The sequence below is a fragment of the Corvus moneduloides genome, chromosome 8 (assembly GCF_009650955.1).
Source record: "Corvus moneduloides isolate bCorMon1 chromosome 8, bCorMon1.pri, whole genome shotgun sequence".
NCBI classification, from domain to species: Eukaryota; Metazoa; Chordata; class Aves; order Passeriformes; family Corvidae; genus Corvus; species Corvus moneduloides.
Genome location: NC_045483.1, coordinates 8,341,307 through 8,364,710, shown reverse-complemented (window position 1 = coordinate 8,364,710; position 23,404 = coordinate 8,341,307). Strand labels below are relative to the sequence as shown.

The following is a 23,404-nucleotide window of genomic DNA, read 5'->3' as shown; positions in this document are numbered from 1 at the left end:
GAGAATTGGATAGATGAACAGAACAGATTTTTCAACAGTGCTCAGTTCAAGTCTGACTCATTTAATTGGTGGATAAAGTGAATATTAAATAATTAACAAAACTTTCTGAGATCACTCAGAATGAATTGCAAAGCATAGCAAGATAAAAAAGCTCACTTTCTGAATAGACCAGTGATTTTAACAGTTTTCATTCTGGAATACTTAGAATAGTAACATCTGAAAGTGCAAGATATGCATAATGGAAATAGAAAATTCTGAGGCTGAGCAGTTACTATATAGGAAGTAGAGAAATGATTTCATAACCTATTTTCTCAATTTAAATCTCTTAGAAATGAGCTCTAATCAAAAAGTGAGACTTTGGGACGGGGAGGTGTTGTTTTCGGTTTTTATACTGGAGTGTTTTTGGCATTGTTGGAGCTTTGGTAGCTTTTCTGGTAATTTATAAAATGTGTGCTTTGCCACTTATTTTGCAAACGTTTTTTGATCAAGAAAAAGCTTTTAGGTACTTCGCAAGTTTGACTTTCATTTTTGGTGCTCTAGTTTATGTAACAACATGGAGCCGCACGGAGGTGCAGAAAAGAGTTACCCGAATTACTTTGATGATAGTCTTGGGAACTTGTATATTGATCCAAGAAACAGAAAATGCTGGTGATAAGCTCTGTTAAAATCATACCAGTACTGTTCTGAAGAGAGCTCACAGTATAAAGAAGTTAATTCTGGAGAGAGAAGGATGCCTTTTTTCCCCTCTTGTGGTGCATAGTGTAGAAAAGATTTAGGATTAGAAGAAGAACAGCAGAATCTCTGTTGGGGAATGGTGGTAATTTCATTTTTTGGACTAACTTGCCAGATTTAAAATGTTTGCAAGCGTTTCACATAACATTGCTTTTATTTTGAAACTCCAGAATATTTTTGGCGGAGGGAGGGGAATTATCCATGAGATTGTTTTCAGGAACAGCTCTGAGATGCACAGTGCTTTTTAAGTTCATGTGAATAAAAAGTTTCTGTGAGCAATTTGAAGGTATTTTTCTGTTGAGTGGCTGATGGTTGTTCCAATGCCTTCTACATTTATTTAGAAAAAATTTGTTAATGTTGTTTATAACTATATGGGACGGTGTTAAAAAGATAATACTGTCCCCGTTTTAAAGCAGTTTTTGAATGTCAGCTTTGTGTTCCTTAAGATTTTCAGGAAAGACTAAAATAAGTAAATTTATTTTGCTTTTGGGTTGTTGGGAGTTTTTTTCATTGTCTTTCACAATCTTCCTTCATGCATTTTTTACTGCTGTAATGTGATTACGTTTAAAGCTATAGAGCACATTTATGTTCTTCAATTTTCCCTTGTATAGTTTTCTTTGTGAAGTATTATCTGGGCAAACTTTGTGTAGTTATTTATAGACTTGGATTGCTGAATAGTAGTTTTATACTTCAAGTTGAAAAAAATAGATGCTTGACACATACTTGAACACTTCTTGATCAGAAAGTCACTGTTCCACAGGTCTGCATCTTGCGTTTGTGACACCACGTTTACATGTGCATAGGGAGAACAACTTGGAAACTGGGTGGTCACTTCAGGGGGAAATTAGGAAATGCCCACGTCACATTTACTGTTTAAATAAACTGCAGTTGATGCTCTGCAGAGCGAGCATCAGTGACCCTTAGCTTCAAACATGATGTCCTCTGTGTATAATGTACAATGGTACTGCCATGGTTATTTCTTTCAAAACCTGTAAACAACACCCAGTAGTTTTTTGTAGTATCAAATTTTGTCACTAGTGTAGTAAAAAAAAAAAAAAAATCAAGATTGCATACCCCAAAACCATGCTTAGCAAAGATAGGTATGTACTTGTTGACTGGTATGAATCAAAAATAACAGGCGAAACAAACACAATAGCAGAATGTTGCGAAGAGCAAATCCCACTTGAAACGTTGCCTTTGTCAGGTAGGAATATTAAACACACAATTTGTAAACCCCTGGGAATAAAATACCAAGAAGAAAAAAAGAAAAATAGCAAGTTTTGGTAGATTAAAGACTCTGTCTCTCTCTCTCTCTCTTTCTTTTGCTCTGTTTTTTTGGTTGTGTTTTATTTTTTCCCCCATAGGGAAGATAAGCTGAAGTAAGGGGGGTCAGCAGAGTTGGTTTGATGATTTCTTTGTTCTGTAAAACATTTGCAAAATGGGGTTTTTTCATCTGATTTTTTGTGTCCCTTTCTAAAAGTTTCAGGAGCACAGGAAGATGATGTGTTATGGATAGCAATGGCAGGCATTCATCAGATATGGGCACTGATGTTGGAAGGTGGAAAACTACCAAAGGGAAGGTAAGCAACTTACTAAGAGAAATGTGAAGTTGCTGCTTGTCTTGATAAACAGCTTTCAGAGCCCAAAGAGAGAGGTAATCAAATTAAACTGAAAATAATTTAGTTTAAAGGCTTGTATGCTTAAAAGTCTGTCTCCTTTTCCCACATCTGTTAGATGAAATGAAAGATGTTACCTTAGCTATACAGCTATGCCTTGGTAAGATACACTCATATAATTGAGTGTTACTTTTCCTTGCATTTACTGAGGTAACTAGTAATGAATAATGTACTGAAGTGATATAAAAGTTAGCACAAGGCATTGAGCAATTCCTCATTGCTGCATTCCAGTTGGTTTTATAACTCACGAGTGCCTGTTCTGTAGCTTCTGTTTATTCATCTTGTCTGAGCTATTTCAAACTCATGGTTGAAATCGGGTGCTATTTGCCTTTAGTGACTTAAAGAAAGGAGTCTGCCTTCGCTTTGCTGGGAGTGGGAATGAGGAGAACAGGAACAACGCTTACCCACACAAGGCAGGGTTTGCCCAGCCCTCGGGGCTCTCCCTGGCCCCTGAGGAGCCCTGGAACTGCCTGTTCGTGGCCGACAGCGAGAGCAGCACCGTGCGAACCATCTCACTCAAGGACGGGGCAGTGAAGCACCTTGTAGGAGGAGAGAGAGACCCATTGGTAATCACTTCAAACTTCCCCACACTGCCCTACTAATATTTCTCAAGCCTGACCTGGAGGAACCACTTTTGGGGTGAGAGGGTAAATCAGTTTCCATGGCCATCAGTTTCTTAACTTCACTGCTTGGAATGCAAATGTGTGGCAGTTGTGACGCTCAGATGGTAGTGCAGGCTGTTGCTCCTTAGATAAGAAATTACTTCACTTATTCTTAAGATAGCCAATTTGATTCAGCATTGTGTGGTCATTAAATCAGCTGGATTCATATTTATAACTTAGCTGTGAGAGTTTCCATTTGTGTGGTTAGCATCCACACTTCCAAGTTTCAGTATCCTTGTTTTGAAATTGTCTTGATTCTTTTTTTAAGTTAGTGAATTTCCATTTAATTACAGTCATTTAAATTCATGACCACATTGAATAATCAAATGTATTAATTAAATAAAATAATTTTTCAGAATCTGTTTGCCTTTGGTGATGTGGATGGAGCAGGCATAAATGCAAAGCTGCAGCATCCCTTAGGAGTAACATGGGACAAGAAAAGAAAGCTGCTCTATGTGGCAGATTCCTATAACCATAAGGTAAGCATATAGTAACTTGTTATATACAGAGTTGGAAATTTTTATTACTACAGAGAATTATTTTAGTAATGTACAAAGACTGTGGTTAATTCTGTTAAGCCGAGGAAATGAATTACACGAGTTCCTTTGTGGGTTCTTTTTCTTTCCTTCCTTCCTTTCTTCCTTCCCTTATGAATCCTTCTCTTTACTATTGTTTTGCTGTCACATTCTTCTGTGTTGATACAATGGTCTCTTGGGGAAGGTGAATTCAAAGTGCCAAGTTACAGTTCCGACTAAAGGCTTTCCATGTACCTTCCCAAAGATGCTGAACTACAATGAAAGAGCTTAGGAGTGCTTAGTCAGGAATATACTGTAGGTTTGATAAAACTGAGAGGGCAAGAGGACTTGCTGTTCCCTTAAAAAAGCCATCCAAGTTTTGAGAAGTATTGGGGGTTGCCTCCTTGGAACTCTGGGATAAGAGACATTGTTTTGCGTGATCGTTCTTATGTGATGTTATATAAGCATTCATGTCTAGAAGGTTTTTAACTGTACACTGACTACATGCACTAAAAGAGAAGTAATCTGGTTTGAAGAGTAAGGTATATTACACTAAATGCTAATTTACATTTTAAGGCAAATAATATTTTGTTTCAGATCTTGTATAAAACATTATAAACTATTTTGCTATTACTTTGAAAAGAAGCCCATCTATTTGTAGAAGAAAAATAATCTACAAGTTAGCCTGCCAATTTCGTTATGCTCTCACTGTTTTGCAATGTTTCTAGAAAGCCAGCAAACATTAGAAAAACAAGTCATCCAGCATACTTTTATAGCAGAGGGGTAGGTACTTTCAAAGTTATGGGAGGGAGCCCTGAGTGAAGACCAAAGGAAGAAGTGAAGTCCATGAGGGGGTCCGGATGGGGGAAGACGGGACGTGTTCCTTGGTAAAGAGTGATAACACAGCCTCTAGGATGCACACCTGGTATCTGAGGTACTCAAAAAGCAGTGCTGACTACTGGAAATGTGGGATATGAGATAATACAGAACATCTAAATCCTGCTTGGTTTTCTCAGAGCAGCTTTTATTGTCTTTGTCTGTCTTAGATTAAGGTTGTGGATCCCAAGATGAAGAACTGTGCTACCCTGGCAGGCACAGGAGAAGCAGGCAATGTTGTTGGTTCCAGCTTTACACAGTCAGCTTTCAATGAACCAGGAGGTTTGTGTGTTGAAGAAAACGGCCGCCTGATGTATGTTGCAGACACAAATAATCATCAGATTAAAGTGCTGGATCTGGAAACAAAAATTCTTTCCATGGCAAGTAATACTTGTTAAACAGGCTGATAGTGGTGTCTTTTGATATAAATTACTATTACAGACTTCAGCAATTGTTATAAAAATGATACAGCTGACTTTGGGTACAGTAGCTGTATTCACAGGATGTTTTGTGATGATCAGGCAAGTAAACATTGCCTGTTAGCACAGTTGTTGAAAGCCTCAGTCTTCAGAAAGACAACTTTTGCATGAAAACAGAAAGTGACAACTCTCTAGAAAAGGTTAATACAGAAATGTGAGTCATTAAAAGGTACAGCCCAGTTTTTCAGCATGAAAAGCATTTCATGAACACTTTGTAAAAAAGGGAAGTGAAATCAATTACCAAGCCCTGTAATTAAGCTGTAAGAGATGATTTTGGGAGGTAGTGACTTACAGCAAGATATATAATGGGCTTTCAAGTTGTCAAATCAAAACCACTGTCATAATTGAGTTTTATTTGATTGTAAACAAATTTGTGCTCATGTCCACCTCACAATGCCACTATGTCTTAATGATTTTTTCAAATATATAAATACCTATATTTATGACATAATGGTCCTGATGTCTTCTCATATGTTTCTTGCATTTAATAGTACACAGTCTTAGTATGTGTTTAAATTTTCATATCATTTAACCTGTTGGTGTCTTTTCTGGAAATTTTCCTCTATTTTACTGTGCAATGTGCACAGTTAAAATCCTGGATTTTATTACTGAAGCATGCAATTTAATACTGGAATTAGAAGGAAATACATTTACATTTTATTTAAAGCAAAAATGTATTCCAACTGTAAAAAATTTTAGTTAAGGGATTCTGTAAAGTAGCTGTGGGTTTTATGGTTTTAAGAGTAAATATTGCTTTTATTTGGATTAATCAGGGTTTTTTAATTTTAAGGAAACATTTTGTCCTTCCCTTTTTCTTTTTTATCATAGTGTTGTTGCACTCTGTCAGAAAGTTTTAGGCCAATAGCCATAATATGTCACTTTGAAACTGTGACTGTGTTGTGAAAGCCCATTTATCTTCAGTACTAATAAAAATAAGCATTTTGTTTGATTTCTACTGATAGTTGCCTATCCTGAAGCCAGAAGCATGTGATGTTCCAGATAACCTGCCTGTACAAAAGGATAAAATAACAAACCTTCCAAGACTGCCTAAATCTGCACCAAAGGTTCAACTTCCTTCATTAACTGTAGCTCCTGGCCAGACAATCCAGTTTTTATTAAAGTTGACTCTTCCTCCGGATTCAAAACTGAATGAAGAAGCTCCCAGTGCCTGGTTTATCACAGCAGAAGGTAAAGTCTCTGGTTAGGATGGGAAGTGGATTAAATCAGCACATCCTGCAGTGCAGGGGATCTCAATCTGATGAATCAAGATATTCCTCCCTGTCCTGTGTTCCTGTTTGACCTTGTGATGCAACACATGATATTTAGAGTTGATGCATTTAACAGCTGGAGTGCAAAGATTGAAAAAAGCCAAACACCTGGTAGACCACTCTTCGTTTGAATTAATACATGCTGCATTATGGCTCAATGCAATGAGTTAGGTGTATGTAGTGTGCAGATCATTTTTCAGTTCACGTACTGTCAAATATTTAAATAAATGTGGAACTCAAGTTTCATTCTAGCAGTAAATGCCATCATTTTACCTGCAGTTTAATGCATTTATGGCAGATATCTTACCTGGTGTCGTAGATCTCTGATACAAATGTATGGTAGCCATCAATTTAAGAAGTTTTGCCTGTGCTTATCAGAATAAATTTTAATATCCTTTTAAGAGTGTATAGGAGAAATTGCAGTTCCATTGCATTTAAATTAGGTGTACTATTTATACACCTATAGTGCTATGGATCTCTCCATCTCTAAATGACTGATAAAAAAGCATTTGTAAATTACTTCTCCTTTTTTTTTTCTTTTTTTTTTTTTTTGTTGTGTTCACAATTGGAAAAATCAGGAAGGAAATTTCCTTTAATGTTTGCATGTGGAAAGTCCTTGTTCTATAGGTAGAATTAGTGTTTTCTGTAGCTTTCAGATGTGGTGTTAAATACCCTAATGATAAAATCTGTTCTTCTTTTACAGATGCCTGGTTGCTGCAAGGACAGTGTCTGACAGGAGAAATAAAGGATGTTTCCTGTCAAACTGTCATTCCCTTTCAGTTACCTGGGAGCTGTGTGTCAGCTGAAGCCACCCTGGCCATCAAAGCGTGCCTCTACTACTGCAGCAAAGGTAGCAGTGCCTGTATGATGGCAGGAGTCTCGTTCAGCCAGCCCTTGCAGGTTGCTGGCACAGCCCAAGGCAGCTCGGCTCAAGTGGAACTCACACACACCTTTGTAACCAACTAACACAAAGCCAGCTGATTTCACACTTTGTTTTGCTATCCACCATTTCTGTGGGAGAAAGTTCAAATAGATAACTTTGCTCTGTTTTTTCCTAGAGCTTATGACAAAGCTAAGAAATAATATGCTTCGTTAAATTAAGTAGTTTTCTCTACAGCCTAACGGGAAAATTTATCATCACAACGTCATTTCTTTGCATTACAGTAGCAGCAATAACTTTGTAGTACTGTAGACTCTGTTGCCAATTGTGAACATACTGGAGGTCTGCCAGTCTTAAGAAATGAACAACAATTTTTAGAATCCATTTGAAAGAGCTGGTGTTACTTTCTGATGTTACTGTAAGATCTTTGCACTGTACATACTGTTAGAGTAGATCATTTTGGACTAACACTTCAAAATTCCTTTTGTGCCCTTATTACATTTTAATAGAATGTCAAAAGGAAGTTTCTTTCTCCAGTCTGTAAAAGAGGTATCTTGCTTATTCTTCTGTAATGACACTTACAACACATGTATTTTGAAAATACATCTTAAACTAGATGCAGCTCTAGTTTTATGCAAATTGAGTATTTTGCTTTAACTCAACATGACCGCCTTACATGAAGAGCAAAGGTTCGTGGAAAATTTTCTGTGAAAGGGGAAGTGTTCAAGTTCCTGCAGAAGAATTTCATGCTGATTTTTAACAAAAAATGTGCCTCTCTGCAATGTGTTTTTATATATATATATATATATAATAGCCACCACAAAGCTATGCTGGAGTTTTTCTGATACATACCAATCTACGTTTTATAGAAAGTGGTAGGTAATGGTTGAATATCTACACTGCAAAAATTAAATGTCAACCATTTCAAGCAGGGTGATTCACTCCCATTTTTATGATTTCTCTGCAAAGACTTGTCTGAAGACTTCTGTCTTGCATATACATAATATTATGAAGAATATTGCACTCTTGAAGTCTGATTCAGAGTCCTTTGAAGTCACTGTTAGTCCCTGGATTTATAATAGTGGCCACTGAACCAGAATTGTATATTTGATAATGGATTATTTACATTCATCTTTAAAGCTTCTGATCTTTTGCTAGAACACTGGTAACCTAATCTTTGAGTAGGACGCTTTAAAACTCTGTTGCAAAACTCTGCCCTTGGGGTTTAAATGTTTTGCAAGTAAAATTCCCTCAATTTGCTGTAGTAAGTAGGGCCGGGGTGATAGTGGTGGTGCAAATTTATTACTTGAACTGGAAGAGCTTCCACCGTGCTTAAGTGGTAATTAGGTTAGGCTCTGTGCTCTGGTCATGATAATCAGTTCTGAGAAGATGATTTTGTTTTAAGTTGAAAGATAGTATTGTCACACATATTATGAAGTGCAGTAGTGAAAGAATTTTTTAATAGTCTTTTCTAAAACAATTATTCCTGACACCTTTCAGTAAATCCCCAGCATCAGTTGTTGTTGCTTTTTCTTACTTGAAAGCTGACAGAAATGTTGGTCATGAACCCGAGAGGCTTTTGTTTTAAGGGAACCATATGGACTGGTGTGGTTCTTCCTTCCATTGAAATGCCAGTTTATCTGAGAGTTCTTTGTGGCACCAGAAATGGTTGTTATCTCACCTGTCAGCAAAGTAAGGGCTGAAATACTATTTTTCTTATGTTTGGTTTTTAAGCAACTTTTCTAATTCAGTGTTTCAGCTCCTTTGGGTAAGCCTCTCAATTCTCACATGCCATTTTGAAGAGTGAAAAAGCTTTGCTGCTTTGTTCACAGATGGCAAATGCTGTTGGGAGATTGAAGATAAAGAAACTGATTTGGGCATTTACTATTTTTTACACTTTAGTAGAACTCAGTCTTTCACCATTTTTTGTTTGTCTGTTTAGCTTTGGATAGTAGCCAGGAAACCTTAGAACAGCTTCTAGATAGCCTGCAGGTTTTCTGTTGCTCTCTGAAAAAAACAAGCATTAGGTTCAGAAGTTCAGAGTAACGAACCAAACTGCTACAGTTATCTTGAACATAAAATTCATCAGATAGATCTTTTTTCTCTCATTTTGTCCCGTCATAGAATGGTTTGGGTTGGAAGGGGCCTGAGAGACCATCTAGTTCCAACCCCCTGCATGGACAGGGACACCTTCCACTAGAGCTGGTTACCCCGAGCTGCATCCAGCCTGATTGTGAATACTTTCAGGGATCTGGCATCCACAGCTTCTCTGGGCAACCTGTGCCAGTGTCCGACCACCCTCACAGTAAAAAATTTCTTTCCAATATCTAATCTAAATCTGCCTTCTTTCGGTTTGAAGCCATTCCCCGTTGTTCTACCCCTACACGCTCTTGTCAAAAGTCTGTGTCCAGCTCTTGTAGCTCCTTCAGGTACTGGAAAGTGCTATAAGGTCTCTCCAGTCTTCTCCAGGCTGAACAGCCCCAGCTCAAATTTTCAGCTAAGATGACATTATATTTTTCTATTTCAATTGGATCAGGTCATCAAATTCTGCCTGTATGCCAATATTAAAAAAAACCTCAAAAATCTGTTTTGTTATTGACACAATTAATGTATTGCTGTATGGGAAAGGCTCTATTCCTCACTTTATTTAACTAGAGTGTATAATGTTTAATTACAGTATCGTAGTTATATTTTCTATCTCAGTGTTCTCTCCTTGCTCAGTCTGTGTGTTCACTGTGATTGGCCTTTAATCATGTAATCAACAAGTTTTGTTTGTCCAAGGGATAAGGATGCACATTCCCAGAGTCACTCCTTCTGTTTCACTTGTCATGTACAGACATTCAAATGTTCTGTGATTAGAAAAGCACAGATTTTTTGAGAGCTTATGATATTTAGGGATACTATTTCCATTTCTTCCTCCAGGGTTTACAAGATGCTCTTACAGTAAATCAACAAGTGCCATAAATTCCACCAGACAGGCAAACAGAATAGCAGGTACAAGCTACAGAAATTTATTTAAGTACCAGAAAGCATCTTCCAAATATGATGCAGAAAAATAGGAAATGTTACTATTCTGTCTAAGTACTGAAAAATTGGATATATTGATGATTGCTACCTCTTTGTATGGGAACTTAGTTTTTTGGTGTTTCCTGATATAAAAATTCCAAGCAAATTGGAATGGCTCAGCACTCCCAGATTTGTGTCTCACAGTAAAAGTATTTAATTCAAGGCATTTTCCAAACATGGCTTTCTACTGGCTTTAAACAGGTTTTGCTTCAAACTTTAATAAAGCACTAAATGACTTCAGCAAGTCTCTAAAGAGTATTGGTCATGGTTGATTTGTATAATGGAAACGAGTTCAGTGGCATTTTAAGATTTTAGTTGTAGTGTTTGCACTTCTGGGACAGCTTTTTGGTTTTGAACGGATGTATTAATAGTTCCATGAGATGTTTTTAGTAATTTTATTTAATTGCAGTGTAATATTTTTTATTAGACTAGAAAAAAGATAATGTGGTTTTGAAGAGGGAGCGTAATTTGTTTTAATAGCTCTTTCATGTTGTTTGAATGCAGTAATATCTTTCTGTAGTTTGCTCCCTTCTGTTGAAGGAAGGGTAGGGATGATGGCTGTGTAAACCTATTGATGGGCACGTATTTTATGCATACATTTTTGGTTGATTTCTTTTTGTGTTAGATTCTTACATCATTTTTGGCTTTTCTATTGAATGCTTTTTCTTACTTTCTTCTAGTTTGTGTTTGGCTTCTCGTATCTTCCACCTGTAGAGCATTTTGTTTGTATAATGCTGTGGTAGTGTGGTACCAAGCAAGTGCAGACCAGATGAGTGATACATGAGAAGTAGTTTTATAGCATCAGATAAATGCCTTATCTGCTTATCCTGAGAAAAGGTGCATGTGGCTTCCAATATATTGTATATATTCTTAATGCACTGGTTTTATTTCAGTAGGAAAATATTGTAGCTGAAACCATGGGTAAAACTGTTTTGTTGAGAGAAAATCAGGAAAAATGTATTCCTTACCTCTTGCTCAGAGAAGGGGGATGATGAAAATGAAGAGACTTTCCTTCTTATGTAGGGCTATGTCCTTTTGTTCCTTTAATTATTGACTATTTATTTTAGCAAAGAGAGAGGCACTATTGACCACAAATTGTCTTGAACTTTTGATTCCTAACAAGGTTTTCTACATACATGGAAGCTTTAAATGTCTGACTCTGTAGAGTTATGAGTGATAGATCTAGTTTTAAATGGTTTATAGTTCAGCAGACAATAGCAGAGATTTATGTACATTCTTAAGATGTGTAATTTTTTAAAATCACTGGTATTCATTAAGACTTACCTCAAAGACACGTTGAGGCTACGCTCCCAGAGACGTGTGAACTCAAAATTAAGTTTTCTTTGTTGTAGAATGTGTGAGGTTTGCTGTGGCACATTGTGTTCTCCAGGCTGCAGTTGTGCTACCTAAGGAGAACTTCCCATGCACAGCAGCTCCTCAGTCACCCCCAGTAACTCTGCACTCAAATCTGCCAGGTCACTTACTCATATAATCAATTAATATTACTGGTTTATGTTAGCAAATATTTAGTATTCAGAATTTATCATTAAAATTTTCATTGCAATTGGTTTGTCAGGGATTAGAGGAGTTTCTCTGTCCCATAAGGATGGTGACAAGTAATTGGAGGTAATTTTTGAAAATGTGAGACCTGGTTATTTTTTAATTAAATCACAACATCTGTTTTTGCATTCAACAACAGATCATTCATTTAGAAACAATATTTCTAATATTTTACATTCCATTATGTTCATATAACCAAGTTTCACTACTGTCTTCCATCAGAAGCAGCTGATACGTATTTTATAATTTTTGTACTCTGACAAGTAAAATCACTACTCTCATTTAGGATTAGGATTCATTCCTGTTCAGAATTCATCACACCTATGATTTAGTTTCCAAGTTTATCTTGGTTTCTTTGTCATGCTATTATGGGGGATTTTGGTTAGGTTTTTGGGTCTGTCCTTTCCTCCTTTGTGTAGTTCCCACAATGAAACGCAGCCCGTATGTTGTTACCATGGAGGGATCCACGTAGGAAGGATAATTCCCTCCACCAGCTCCTTGCCCCTCCCCTGCTTCAGGGGTGGGATGTAAATAGCAAGTAATTCTAGATGGCATTAGAATAAGGTGATGTCCTCAGGTTGGCTTCATCAAGCTTTGCACTGATGCAGCTACTGTCAGAAGTTTTACCTTTACCTCTGGCCCTGTCCAGTGAGGTCCTGAAGTTGTTTCTAGGTGTCCCAGAACATCCCTTCAAACTTGAGTAGCCTCTGCAGGGATTCTGATGGCTCTTAGTTTCAGGAAAGTTTGATGCTGGAGGTGAAATACTTTAGCTGCTATAGGTTAAATATTTTAGCTATTATGTAATTTGCTGTCTTGTTGCAGATTGTTTAATTATTGTCAGGTAATGCACTCCTGCTGCAGATGAGAAGCTGGAAGCCTTGGGTGTGAGTTGAGGAATGTTTGTGTAGCTATAATTAAATATTGCTTATTTTACCTCTTTGGTGGTCCATTGCTTTCAAGCATATGAGGGAACTCTGTCCAATTGCAGGCTCTAGGGCTAAGCAAAAGAATTGCAAGTATTTTTAAAGTCTTGCCTGGTTCCTTTGAAACATTGACAATTTTGAGCTAAAGAAATCCCGTTTGAAGAAAACCTGTTCATACATCTGCCTTAATTTAATGTTCTGTACTCAACATGCCTCAGAAGAGAGATATTCCACACTGTATTCTTTCCCATTTTGACTAAGGATTGAGAAATTCAACCCATCTGGCCATTGTCAGACTGCATAGAAAGCAAAACAGCAATTCCCAATTTGATTTTCCCCTTTTTTTTTTTTTTTTTTTTTTTAATAAGAGCCTATTTTCCAAGCTTTTGATTAAACTCAAATACTAGGTTGAACCATATGTTCAGGGGATCTGTCCTGAGAGTTGCCTGAATCAGATTTCCGAATCTGGTTTCCAGATTTTAAAAATGAATTGATAGTAAAGTGGAGAAAAAAATTGCTAAATGTTTTGTCTATTGAATATTTAATTTCAGAAGTGTCCAATTTCACTTTTAAAATATAATTAAAACAACTAAAATGTTCTCCTCTCTGTTGTTACCATTAATGTACCATTAATCTTTGTATCATTAAAACCTGTGATGGATCTGTGTGATTTTGTAAGAAAATCAATAAAGAAAAAGAAGGTAGTTGTTAAACAGTGACTGGGTGAAATCCAGGTGCTCCAAGGTTAGTGGCAAATATCTTTAGGGCCAGGAGTTTGGCCCAATGTGACTGAAATTTTGTGGTTTTATTACGTCTTAATGGCTGAAGGAAAAAATCAGTGCCTTTTGTAACAATACTTGAAAGTGTTTCTTTACAGAAATACTGGAGTACTGATTGGAATAAAGTATTTGACCTTCATGGTTTGCAAGCTTCAGAGGGATTTAATTCTACTAATTCTGAAACTGTGAAGAGTTTTCCTTCTCTGTCATGTTATTGAATTAATTTGAAATTACGGTGCTTATTTGTCAAACTCCTTTTCTTACAAAATGCAGTTATTTCTCAATCTTGTGAGCTTACTTCTGAAACTATTGTTACCTCTTTTGTACACTTCAGAACAAACGTGGCAGGGAGACTTCAAACAGCTTGCTGAAATTGTGGTTTGAGTGAGATGGAAGGCAAAGCGTGCACTGATCTAAAGGGGCAAAGGTGACACCTCTTGGTATTTGAGGGGTGGAGGGTTGGTCTTTGTTTTGGAGTTGTTTTCATCTGTTCTATAGATCAGCAAAGATTCTTTACACAGCAAAAGGTGGTGTGTAGGGGCAGTCAGGAAGGGTCAGGTTATCTCACTGCGAAAACATGTAACTTCATTTAGGTTCTGCTGCTGGGATATCTAAAAATCCCAGCAGTACAATGCTAGTGAGGAAAGTCACATTTGAGCACTTAACACCTTAATAAATGTCTCCAGGTGATTTAAGGGGAAAGACAGGAATTTTATTTTCTTCCTTGAGAATATCAGTGTTGCTTTGTGGGCATTGGAATATTTTTGTCTGCTCTTTGAGATACTAAACCTTTGTTTCTCCATTACATTTGATGCAAAGCCTTCCATATATCTGAACACTGAAAAAATGCGGTTTACATTTGTTGTTACAAAATATGAGAAGAATTGAAAGCACATCATCTACAGCTGATGTAGGTCGTAAATTCTTCACTGACAGTGTTGCCTAACAGTGTTCTTAACAATATTCATAGATGATGATCCTTTTTAAATAAAAGGTAAATGTCCTGTAATATTGTGAGAACAAATAAATACGCTGTAGAAGACATGTCAGCCTTGGCTATCAAACCAACAGATAAACAGTGATTAAAGAATGTATGCTTTCTCCTGTGCAGCCTCTTTCTCCTTGTAAAGCTTTTCCATGGAAAAATAAACATTAAAAAATTTTATGTGTTCTTTCAAGGCTGGGTTTGTCTATCAATCTTTGTGTGAACATAGATATAGAAGTTATGAAATGTGTCTGCTGTGAGGGGCTGCAGCTTGAATAAAACACTTTAATTAAGAAGTACTGTTTGTTTCCCGCTGCCTTTGCCACAGGCTCCTCAGCCGTGGGTGTCAGGCAGCCCTTCAGTGACCAAAGGTCTATAAAACAGTGTGAGTTGTAGGACTGCCCCCTCCAGGAGTCTGGGAACAAGAGATCTGCTTTTATTTTCATTTCTGCACATAAGAGACGTTAAAAATGGTGCACTGCATGAGTCACAGGCTGCCTGATTGTAGCCTTCAGTTTACTGCAGATATCCCAGAGCAAATTTAGCTATGGGAACAGATCCCTCTGCATGGAGCTCCACTTGAGGTAATGCTTGTGGCTGTGGTTAGACTGTGCTACACTTTGCAGCATGTGGGTGCCTGTTTAATTATAATTATGGTTGAACTGTGTTTTAGCAGCAGCATCTAAAAATAATTGTTTTACTCAGAAAACAGTTTTGCAGCTTTGACCAAGAACCTGTAGGTATAGGGCAGTAATGCAGGCTCTCATGTGCTCCAGTACAACTGGAGATGGACACCAACATGGCTACAAAGATAATCCCTTATTTGTGCTGCTCATCATGTTTTTATTGATACCATTATTTCTCATTAATGAAAGCATTGTGTGACAAAAATTCTGGAATATCTGTAGGTGAGCCCCATAAATTGTACTGTAACTATGTTGAATTTGTGTCATTCCCCCCACCCCATTAAAGATTTTTCCTCATGTTTATTCATCTATTCAAATATTTAAAATATTTATACACACCACTTACAAAACTCAGCTAACTTTCTTTGATTTCCATGTAGATGCAATATATTCAGCTTAGCCTGATGCAGCAAGTCTGGATTTGACAGAGTCAAACAAATTTGATTGTAATTTCTCTGTTTTACTAAAAAGTTCATCAAAAGCTTCTGCCAAGCTCAACTCAGCTAGTTTAGGCCAGGTCACGCAATCTCTCAGCATCTTAGTGAGCATTTGCCACAGATCACAAAGCTGAACCTTGGCTGGCTTTCAGTCGTCATCTCTGAAATGACACCTTCACCCCCAACTTCTGAGTGTTCTTAAAACAGAAATCCTGTGTGAACACAAACCTGTACGTTCTACATGCAAACAAATCTGTGATGTTTTTGTATCTAATGGCATCTGTGGCACTGAGCTGGGCTGGTGCATTTTGCCAGAACCCAGGGAGGCACTGCCCAGTGCAGGTTTCTGTGGTCACAAAGTCACTGCTCTAGGAAACTATTAATTAACTTGCTTCTAAAAGCAAGGGGAAGGAGCCTTTCATGTTAAAATCACTAACAGGGCCAAGATATTTTCTTGTTATTGCAAGGGATTCTGCAATCTCCTGCCAAGAGCAACTTATCTGGAGATAGGGTAAATGGAGCTTTAAACAGCTCCTCTCCCTGCCCTGTCCTTCCCATCTGAGGTAGTTTCCTGTGGCTGTTCAAACTCATGACTGCTGCCTCATCTGAATTTTATCTTTTCTGCCTGTCACCCTGGTATTTTGTGCACACAATCCCACCAGGAACTGAAAACAATACCTGATGGCTATTTTATGTGCCAGTGTGGATAGCAAAGTTCCACCCTTGCTGTAACTGGGCTTTCTGGAGCGGGTTTGTGCTTCTTTGCTGTCTGCTTTAAGAACAGAAATCAAAGCAGAGGTGACAATTTCAGCCTTTGCGTGTAAAGTTTTAGACAGTTTTAGCTTTCTAAAGTGTTGCTACAGCAGCACATATTGATTCTTTTTTTTGGAAAAGCATTAGCAACCCTTAGCTAAATCTCTGTAATTTTACTATCTCAGACATTCCCTTAAGCAGAGTATATGGGAATGCCAGTGCTCAGAGCTCCTGGCAAGAGCTCAGGCTGTAAATTGTGGGTATATTTCCCAAACACTGAACAAAGCTCTAATATTAAGGAGTAATTAGATATTAATGAAGATTTTGTTTCACTAAAAGTAAATACTTCATTGAAGTTACCCTTGTGCTGTATAATGTTTGAAATCTATTTACCATGGAACTGCAGTGTTGTTTTTGAAGCTATCATTGCGATTATTGTCCTTGAGAAACAAATAGTTTTTTTAACACCATCTTTATTTTCTAACAAGAAGGCAGCACATCAGGTTTAATATCTACATTAGATAACAGGGCTTGGACAAACACATGGTTTCCATAGTGAAGTGAACCTGTGAGGTTCTGAGGTGACAGCACATAAAGTGCGATGTGTTTTAATCAGAGCAAAGCAGAGTCAGCAGTTTAATGATGTTTGTATTGATACAACGATTTATCATTAATGAAAGCATTGATGTGTGTCAGCAGCGAGCGTAAGCAGTCGTTGCATTAAGGTCTGTGCGCCTTCCCTCCCCCTCCTTGTGCACGCTGACACACTTGACTAAAGCTGTGATGTTTTCCAAGTTATCTGGGGTTGATACTGAGACACAGAGATCACCAAGAATGAGAGATGTAACCATTTTTTCAGAATCTTAATGCATTCAGCAAGTGGAACCACAGGAGAAAATACAGCATTGAAATGCACCAAGCAGTATGTAGGAGCATCAATGCCTAAGTGGCAGTTAAATCCAAAGGAAACTTGCTGGGGGCTACTGAGAAACCCATCATTTAAATTTTTCTTTCCTTTATGCAGTTGAGTGAGGAAGATGGATTTAATTTGCATTTTTGCCATGCTCTTAGCAGTGAAAGTGCTACAAAGTGCTGTTATCATAGACTCAAATCAGATGTGCATGTGACAGAACTTCTGAGACCTTATGAGGAAGATGCAGAGGGTGTAATGGAGTCTCTAGCAGACAGTGACAAAAATTTGCCTCACAAATTCACTGCTAAGTGTAAAATGAAACATTTACTGAATCATAACAGGATTAGTTATGAATTTAAACTAGCAGGGGATTAAAATTTTTATTTACTTGAGGCTGCTCAACTGAACGATTCTCTTTACAGGAGGCTTAGATTGCATGGAAGTACATGAAATAGAGAAAAAATACAGAACTTAGCCAAAAGAAGTGAAATAGGATGGATGGTATATTTTATATAGAAGTATATTTTTTTCCAATATATAGCAAACTTGCTGATTTAAAAAAATATGTAATGGATGGAGATCTCAGCAACTTTGAGACCTGTTTCTGGTCTATGTGAATGCATCACCAGTAATCACCAGATTATATGTTTTTCTTATACACCTGGTAGAGGGTCTTTCCTGCTTTCACATACAGTGGTAGCCTGATCACCCTGACACCCTCTGGGACTCTGCATATCACAGCTTTTTTCTTGACAATAAGAGAGACTACCTTGCTACAGGCACCTGACAGCAGGCATGCATCTGTTTTCCAAGAACAGCCTAGCTCAGATGAACCTTTCAGAGTGATTGTTTTCCACCTTCTCCTAACATGCAGAAAGCTTATGGAGTACCTTGTACAGTGACAAGCAAAAAATAACCAGGATTTAATCCATGCTCAAGCTTCTCACAGTCTCACAGGAAAGTTGTATTTACAATTAAAGTGCTCCCAGGAAAGAGATAATTTGCTGTTTGCAGAAAATCCCAACAAGTTAACCTAGAAAAATTGTATGTTTTAAACTCAGAAATGCTTGCAGTCAAGCAAAGAAAGAGGAATCAAGTTACCCCAAAGCAATTCTGACTTGCCACCTTAACAGTGTGAGGACTACAGTAAGCAATGATCCAAACTCGTGGAAGGTGTCCTTGCCCATGGCAGGGGGGCTGGAACGAGATAATCTTTAAAGTCTCTTGCAACCCAAGTGGTTCTATGGTTCTATGACCCTCTCCTTTCTGGTTGTTGTTGGGGTTTTGTTTGGGGTTTTTTAGGTTTTGTCAGCTAAAGAAATTAATGAGGAAAATCCGTTAGAATTATGTTCCAGCACTGCACTTGACTAGCACATCGCAGCATTAAAGGCTACTGAGTTCTCCTCAGTTTGGGAAGAGACTCAATTCAGTGGTAAGTTTGACTCTATGATATAAACCTCATGAAGGCTGAATCCTCAAGTGGAATAAATTTTCCTGCTTCTAACTGGGCAGTGGAGTTTATACATTTCTCTCAGGCAGCAAATAGATGCATTTGCCTGCATTGCTGTGCTCCTCTCGTTAATCTCTGCTGAGCTTTTTCTTAATGACCATCACGTGATCCTTTTCATTCTCAATTCATCTCTGTAATTAGTTCTCCCAAGGCTTGCAGCACAGTAACTATCTGCTTGTAGCTCCTTTCTCTCGAAAGAAAAGCAATTTACTTTCTCTTGTACTCGAAAAAAACTACTACTACCCTGTACATCCCTTTCCCTTTTCTTTTTACTCTCCTGAGATGTGTTATTAGCAAGAGGTTCTGTTTCCTCTATTTCACCTCTATACCACATCCCACTAATGTGGCTGTCCTCATGCTGACCACTGAAATTGCCCTCAGCAAGGTTTCTAATTATCCATTGCTAACCATCTTCAGTCTTCTTGGCCTGCCAGTTGCCTTCGATGTACACAAACTGTCTTTTAGTTTTGAAATTTTCATTTTGTTTGCCTCTGTACTTCCCTTTATTCCAACTCTCTGCGTGCCTTGGACACTGCTCCTTCATTATGTCCTCGGTTGAACAGTCCTCTCTTTCCCATCTCCAGTTTTTGATGGGAATTCCTGTGAACTGCCACCTCCCTTCCCTGCTCCCTTTGCACACTCTGTCTCTGGATGGTACCAAGTTCCTCAACCACCTGTGCTGAGGAGTCAGAGTCCTCCTCCCTCTCTCCTAAAGAATGGTCTCTTTCTACTAAAGAAGTGTCACCATTTATCTTCCTTTGACTTTATAAAATGTAAATACACCTGAAAACTCCTTATCATCTGTTCATTACTCCTTCATGTTACTCCTTTCCTTTTGCAAGAAATCTTTTGCTTGATTACAATAATGTGACTACAGAATGTTTATTATTCTGATTACAGACAAGCCTTAGAAATCCAGCATTCATTCTGTTTCAGCAGCCCACTGGGTCCTTACATTTGGACAGTATTTGAGTTTTTGCTGTTTTTTTCCATCTTTGCTCTGCTCTGTCTTATCTGAACTCTTGTTTGAGGTTTTCTACCTCATGTCTCAATTTCTACAATACACTGTGTTAGTTACAGAATCTTGGCCTGCTCTTACCTGTCCCAAATGTGACTCTCTCAGGTGTTGATTTCATAGCCCAAAGGGTGGTGACTGAAACATGACTTTCTAGAATCCAAGGGCCAGCTCTCCCTGCTTGCTGGTATCGGTCACATGCTGCACCTTCACATATTTCACTGTGCCTCACAGCCTGGTCATTTCCTATTTGTGACATTCTATTAATTTGCAAGATACAACTCCAGCCTCTGGGGTTTTTTAATCTTTCTGCACCATTATCCACTATTATTCTTGCAACTATTGCACAGCTAAGCTCTGAGGCTTCCCTTAATTTTTCAAAAGGATTTCCTCATCAACACTGGCAAAGCCTTTCTTACAACACTGAAATGTCATCAACTTTTAGGCTCTCCTGGACTAAGATCACTCACTCCTACACCAATAATATCTCATTGTTTGCTGTCAGACTCTGGCTGTTGGCTGTGCTGTGCCATTTGCTGCCTGGTGTTGTCCATCAGTTGTAAAATCCCAGTGTAAGCTCTCCGTGGACATGGGACTTTCTTCTCCCCATGTGTTTACACAGCACTCAGTGCCATGGAGTTTTTCCTGAGAACTGTGGTAATATAAATGGTAATAAGAGTTGGTATGACAGGTTTATTTCCCTGGCAGTGCTTAATCTTAGCAAAACAGCTTTTAAAATTGATTTGGGAGCCAGAAGAATAAGATAGGTGACTTGAACAAAATTTTAATTTCTGCTTCCATCGTTCCAATGTCTTGATTTTGCCTACCTGTTTATAGACATTGCTTGTCCCACTGAAGCTTAAGCAATGTATAGGAAAATAAATTTTAAAAAACTTTCCTGAACTGTGGGAATTATGTCCTTAGTCCAGGAATTCCAGAAGGGCACATGGAGTTCAGCTGAGCTGGATGTCTGTCCAGGTTCAAATCCTAAAGGATCCAAAGATTTTATCATGCTTTTATAGGGATGTTTAATCACATACTGAAAAAATGTTGAAGTTGGCTAGAGATGCATCTGCCTTCATGGTATTTTTGGGCTTTTTCTTCTCCTCTAGTGGATAAGGAGACAAATGATTGAAACAGATAAAAAACACAGGAGTGTCACAGATGGGGTTTGATCCTGCACTGTGACCTCTGACTTCCTCCAAAATACAGCAGATCCTACACACGTGAGGGAAGGGATGGGCCTTCCCATTGTGTGCTGCTGCAAAGGGCGCGTTTGCAGAGTCTTTGGGAGGTGAGTTTTGTGGCTGTGTTTAATTCCCATTGAAGTACCATCCGTGGCTTTGGAAAAGCCACCAGGCTGTCCCCTGCACTGCTGGTTGTTACCCTTGCGTGGGGATCTGAGTGACTGATCGATGCTCTTTCTTAACACCTACCCGACCTTTTGGCACTGAGTGTCTGGAAGGTCATGAACAATTCCCTGGATTTAATTTGAAGGATTAAGTTTGGGGCAGAAGGAGTCAATCTCCTCAGCCACAGACCTTCTCTTCTGTATAAGCTATTCTTTCCATACCTCTCCACACTCAGCATCAGAAGCTGCTTCCCATCATTCCCATAGCTTTTGCTGTGTGTGCTCCCACTGCTCCCGCAGAGTGGTCCAGGCTCTCAGCTCCCTCTGCCAGGGAGGGGCTTTTGGCAGTTTGGACCACAGGTTGGTTGTTCTGAGAAAAGGCAGTAGTCAAAGCCCTGTTAGCACCAGTTAGAGGGCACTCTTCCGTGGGAAGCCTGAATCAGCAGAGAAGGAAGATGTGGTGACCTCTCATTTGCTGCTGTCACGGCAGGGACATGAACTGCAGCTCATGGAATAAGTGATGATTTCACTTTCAGTATTGCAGAGCTGCAGCCCAGGCAGCAGGAAACGAAGGCATTTATAACTGAGAGCAGCAATCTGCCAGGTTTGATGTCTCCTGGTCAGTGAGAGGTGGAAAGCCTTGCCCTGAGATGGAGCTGGGTGATCCCTCCGTGTCAGTGAGGAATCATGGAGCATTCTGGCTGCAGTGTAACCACCCAGACAGATGGATGGTCAGGAGCCCTTTTTTTGGGGAAGTTCTGCAATCATGCATAAATTTTTCTGGCCTGGTCCGGTTTATTTTTACCTTTAATCCTGAAGAATTCTTGTCTGATATTCTAACCTTGTTTTCTGATGTTTTATTAGAACTAACTTGCAAAGCCTCTTCCAGTATGTGTGGAATCCTGAGCTCAGCTCTTCACTAAAAGCTGCCTTTTTAACTCTTTCACACCTTCCCCTAGTTGATTTTTCTATTAACGTAATAGAGTATCTAAGTCAAATATTTGGAGAAACAATGTGTTCTTTTTCCTTTTCTGTAAAATGGAGGGGCTTGAAGTCTAAAGCACCTAATACATGACACTAACTTGGGAAATATGCACCTAAGACCCATAAAATTCAGCAACAAAAATTAAGATATTATCTTAGGACCTTAATTTTTTTTCCAGATTCCCTAACTTTGGTTTATTTATTTTACAGTCTGAAGGGAGTCACATATATACCTTTCAAGATTAAAAAGAAACCCCTATAATTAGTGCAACTAATATTCTAGTCAAGAATGTAAGGCTGCATAACCAAAGCTGTCATAAAACACAACAGAGCCCAAGTCAGGTCTTGTCCTTTACGACAGTGGGAGATGAGAATACTCAGTTCTCTGTGATTGTATATCAGTTTCCTACCCCTCTCAACCATAAATAAGCACTGTCCAGTTGATACTGGGTTACTAATATACTATCTAGTATACTTGTCTTTCCCCTGCCCCAGAATATCTATATTCTTTCTTGGATGCCCATTATAGGAGTTTTAAAAATTCTGCACTTCCTTATTTAAAACCTTTGACTGCAGATCACCCCCTCTCCGAGAGAACTGACAGCCTGTTATAAGCAGGCCTGTATGATGACAGATATGTGATTATATTTAAATAGCCCTGTCATAAAAAGCATTTCCTAGATTTTTTTCTTCTTAACCTGATATTTGAAAGGTTGCACTGCATTTTCTGTGTTGTTAATGAAAACCTTCTGCAGTGTGAAAAAGGAATCAAAAGCCCTGAACTAAGCATGTAGGTACCGTTTATCCTACAAAATAAACACAGAAAAAATGGGGGAAAAAAATTTATAATGAGCCTATGAGAGCTTCTCATCATGGCAAAAAATGTTCCAGTCTGCTCAAAGAACATTTGAATTTGGATCTCACTTCCAAAGAAGGGCTCCTGTTGCTAATCTCTGTGTCCTGCTGTTTGAACTCATCAGCTTCAGAGATGATAAGAATATGTTGTTATGCAAACTATCAAAGTTTATTTACACAACTTCTTAAAACAGATTCTTTCAGTGGTATGGCCAGGTGGTTAATGCTGATTGTCAGATTTTTTATGCATGCCAGCTTGGTAGTACACATCTCCATCCTGTAAGCAAGATTCTGTCTGCTGTACAATGCTCTGTCATCCTAAATCTCAGGGGTTAACACGCTCTCATCTTTAATCTCCTGGAATCCTTCTTTTCCTTTGATTTTAAAATCTGTGAACATTTTCACAGAGCAAATCCTCAATAGAATAAAAAAATCAAATAACCTAAGCAGCTTTAAGTTCAAAATTAAATTATGTATCAAGCAGGAATCTGGCAATGCA

The 23,404-nt window shown here is 38.3% G+C and overlaps 1 protein-coding gene across 1 annotated transcript in view; it reads left to right on the top strand.

Annotated features, from left to right (window-relative positions):
- Positions 1-14,594, top strand: part of NHLRC2 (NHL repeat containing 2) — a 33,799-nt gene extending 19,205 nt beyond the window's left edge. The window contains exons 6-11 of the mRNA XM_032117136.1: positions 2,213-2,312; positions 2,743-2,974; positions 3,427-3,549; positions 4,632-4,841; positions 5,903-6,131; positions 6,912-14,594. Coding sequence (XP_031973027.1) covers positions 2,213-2,312; positions 2,743-2,974; positions 3,427-3,549; positions 4,632-4,841; positions 5,903-6,131; positions 6,912-7,174 — 1,157 coding nt within the window. The 3' untranslated portion in view covers positions 7,175-14,594. The remainder of the gene's footprint in view (positions 1-2,212; positions 2,313-2,742; positions 2,975-3,426; positions 3,550-4,631; positions 4,842-5,902; positions 6,132-6,911) is intronic.
- The last annotated feature ends 8,810 nt before the right edge of the window (positions 14,595-23,404 follow it).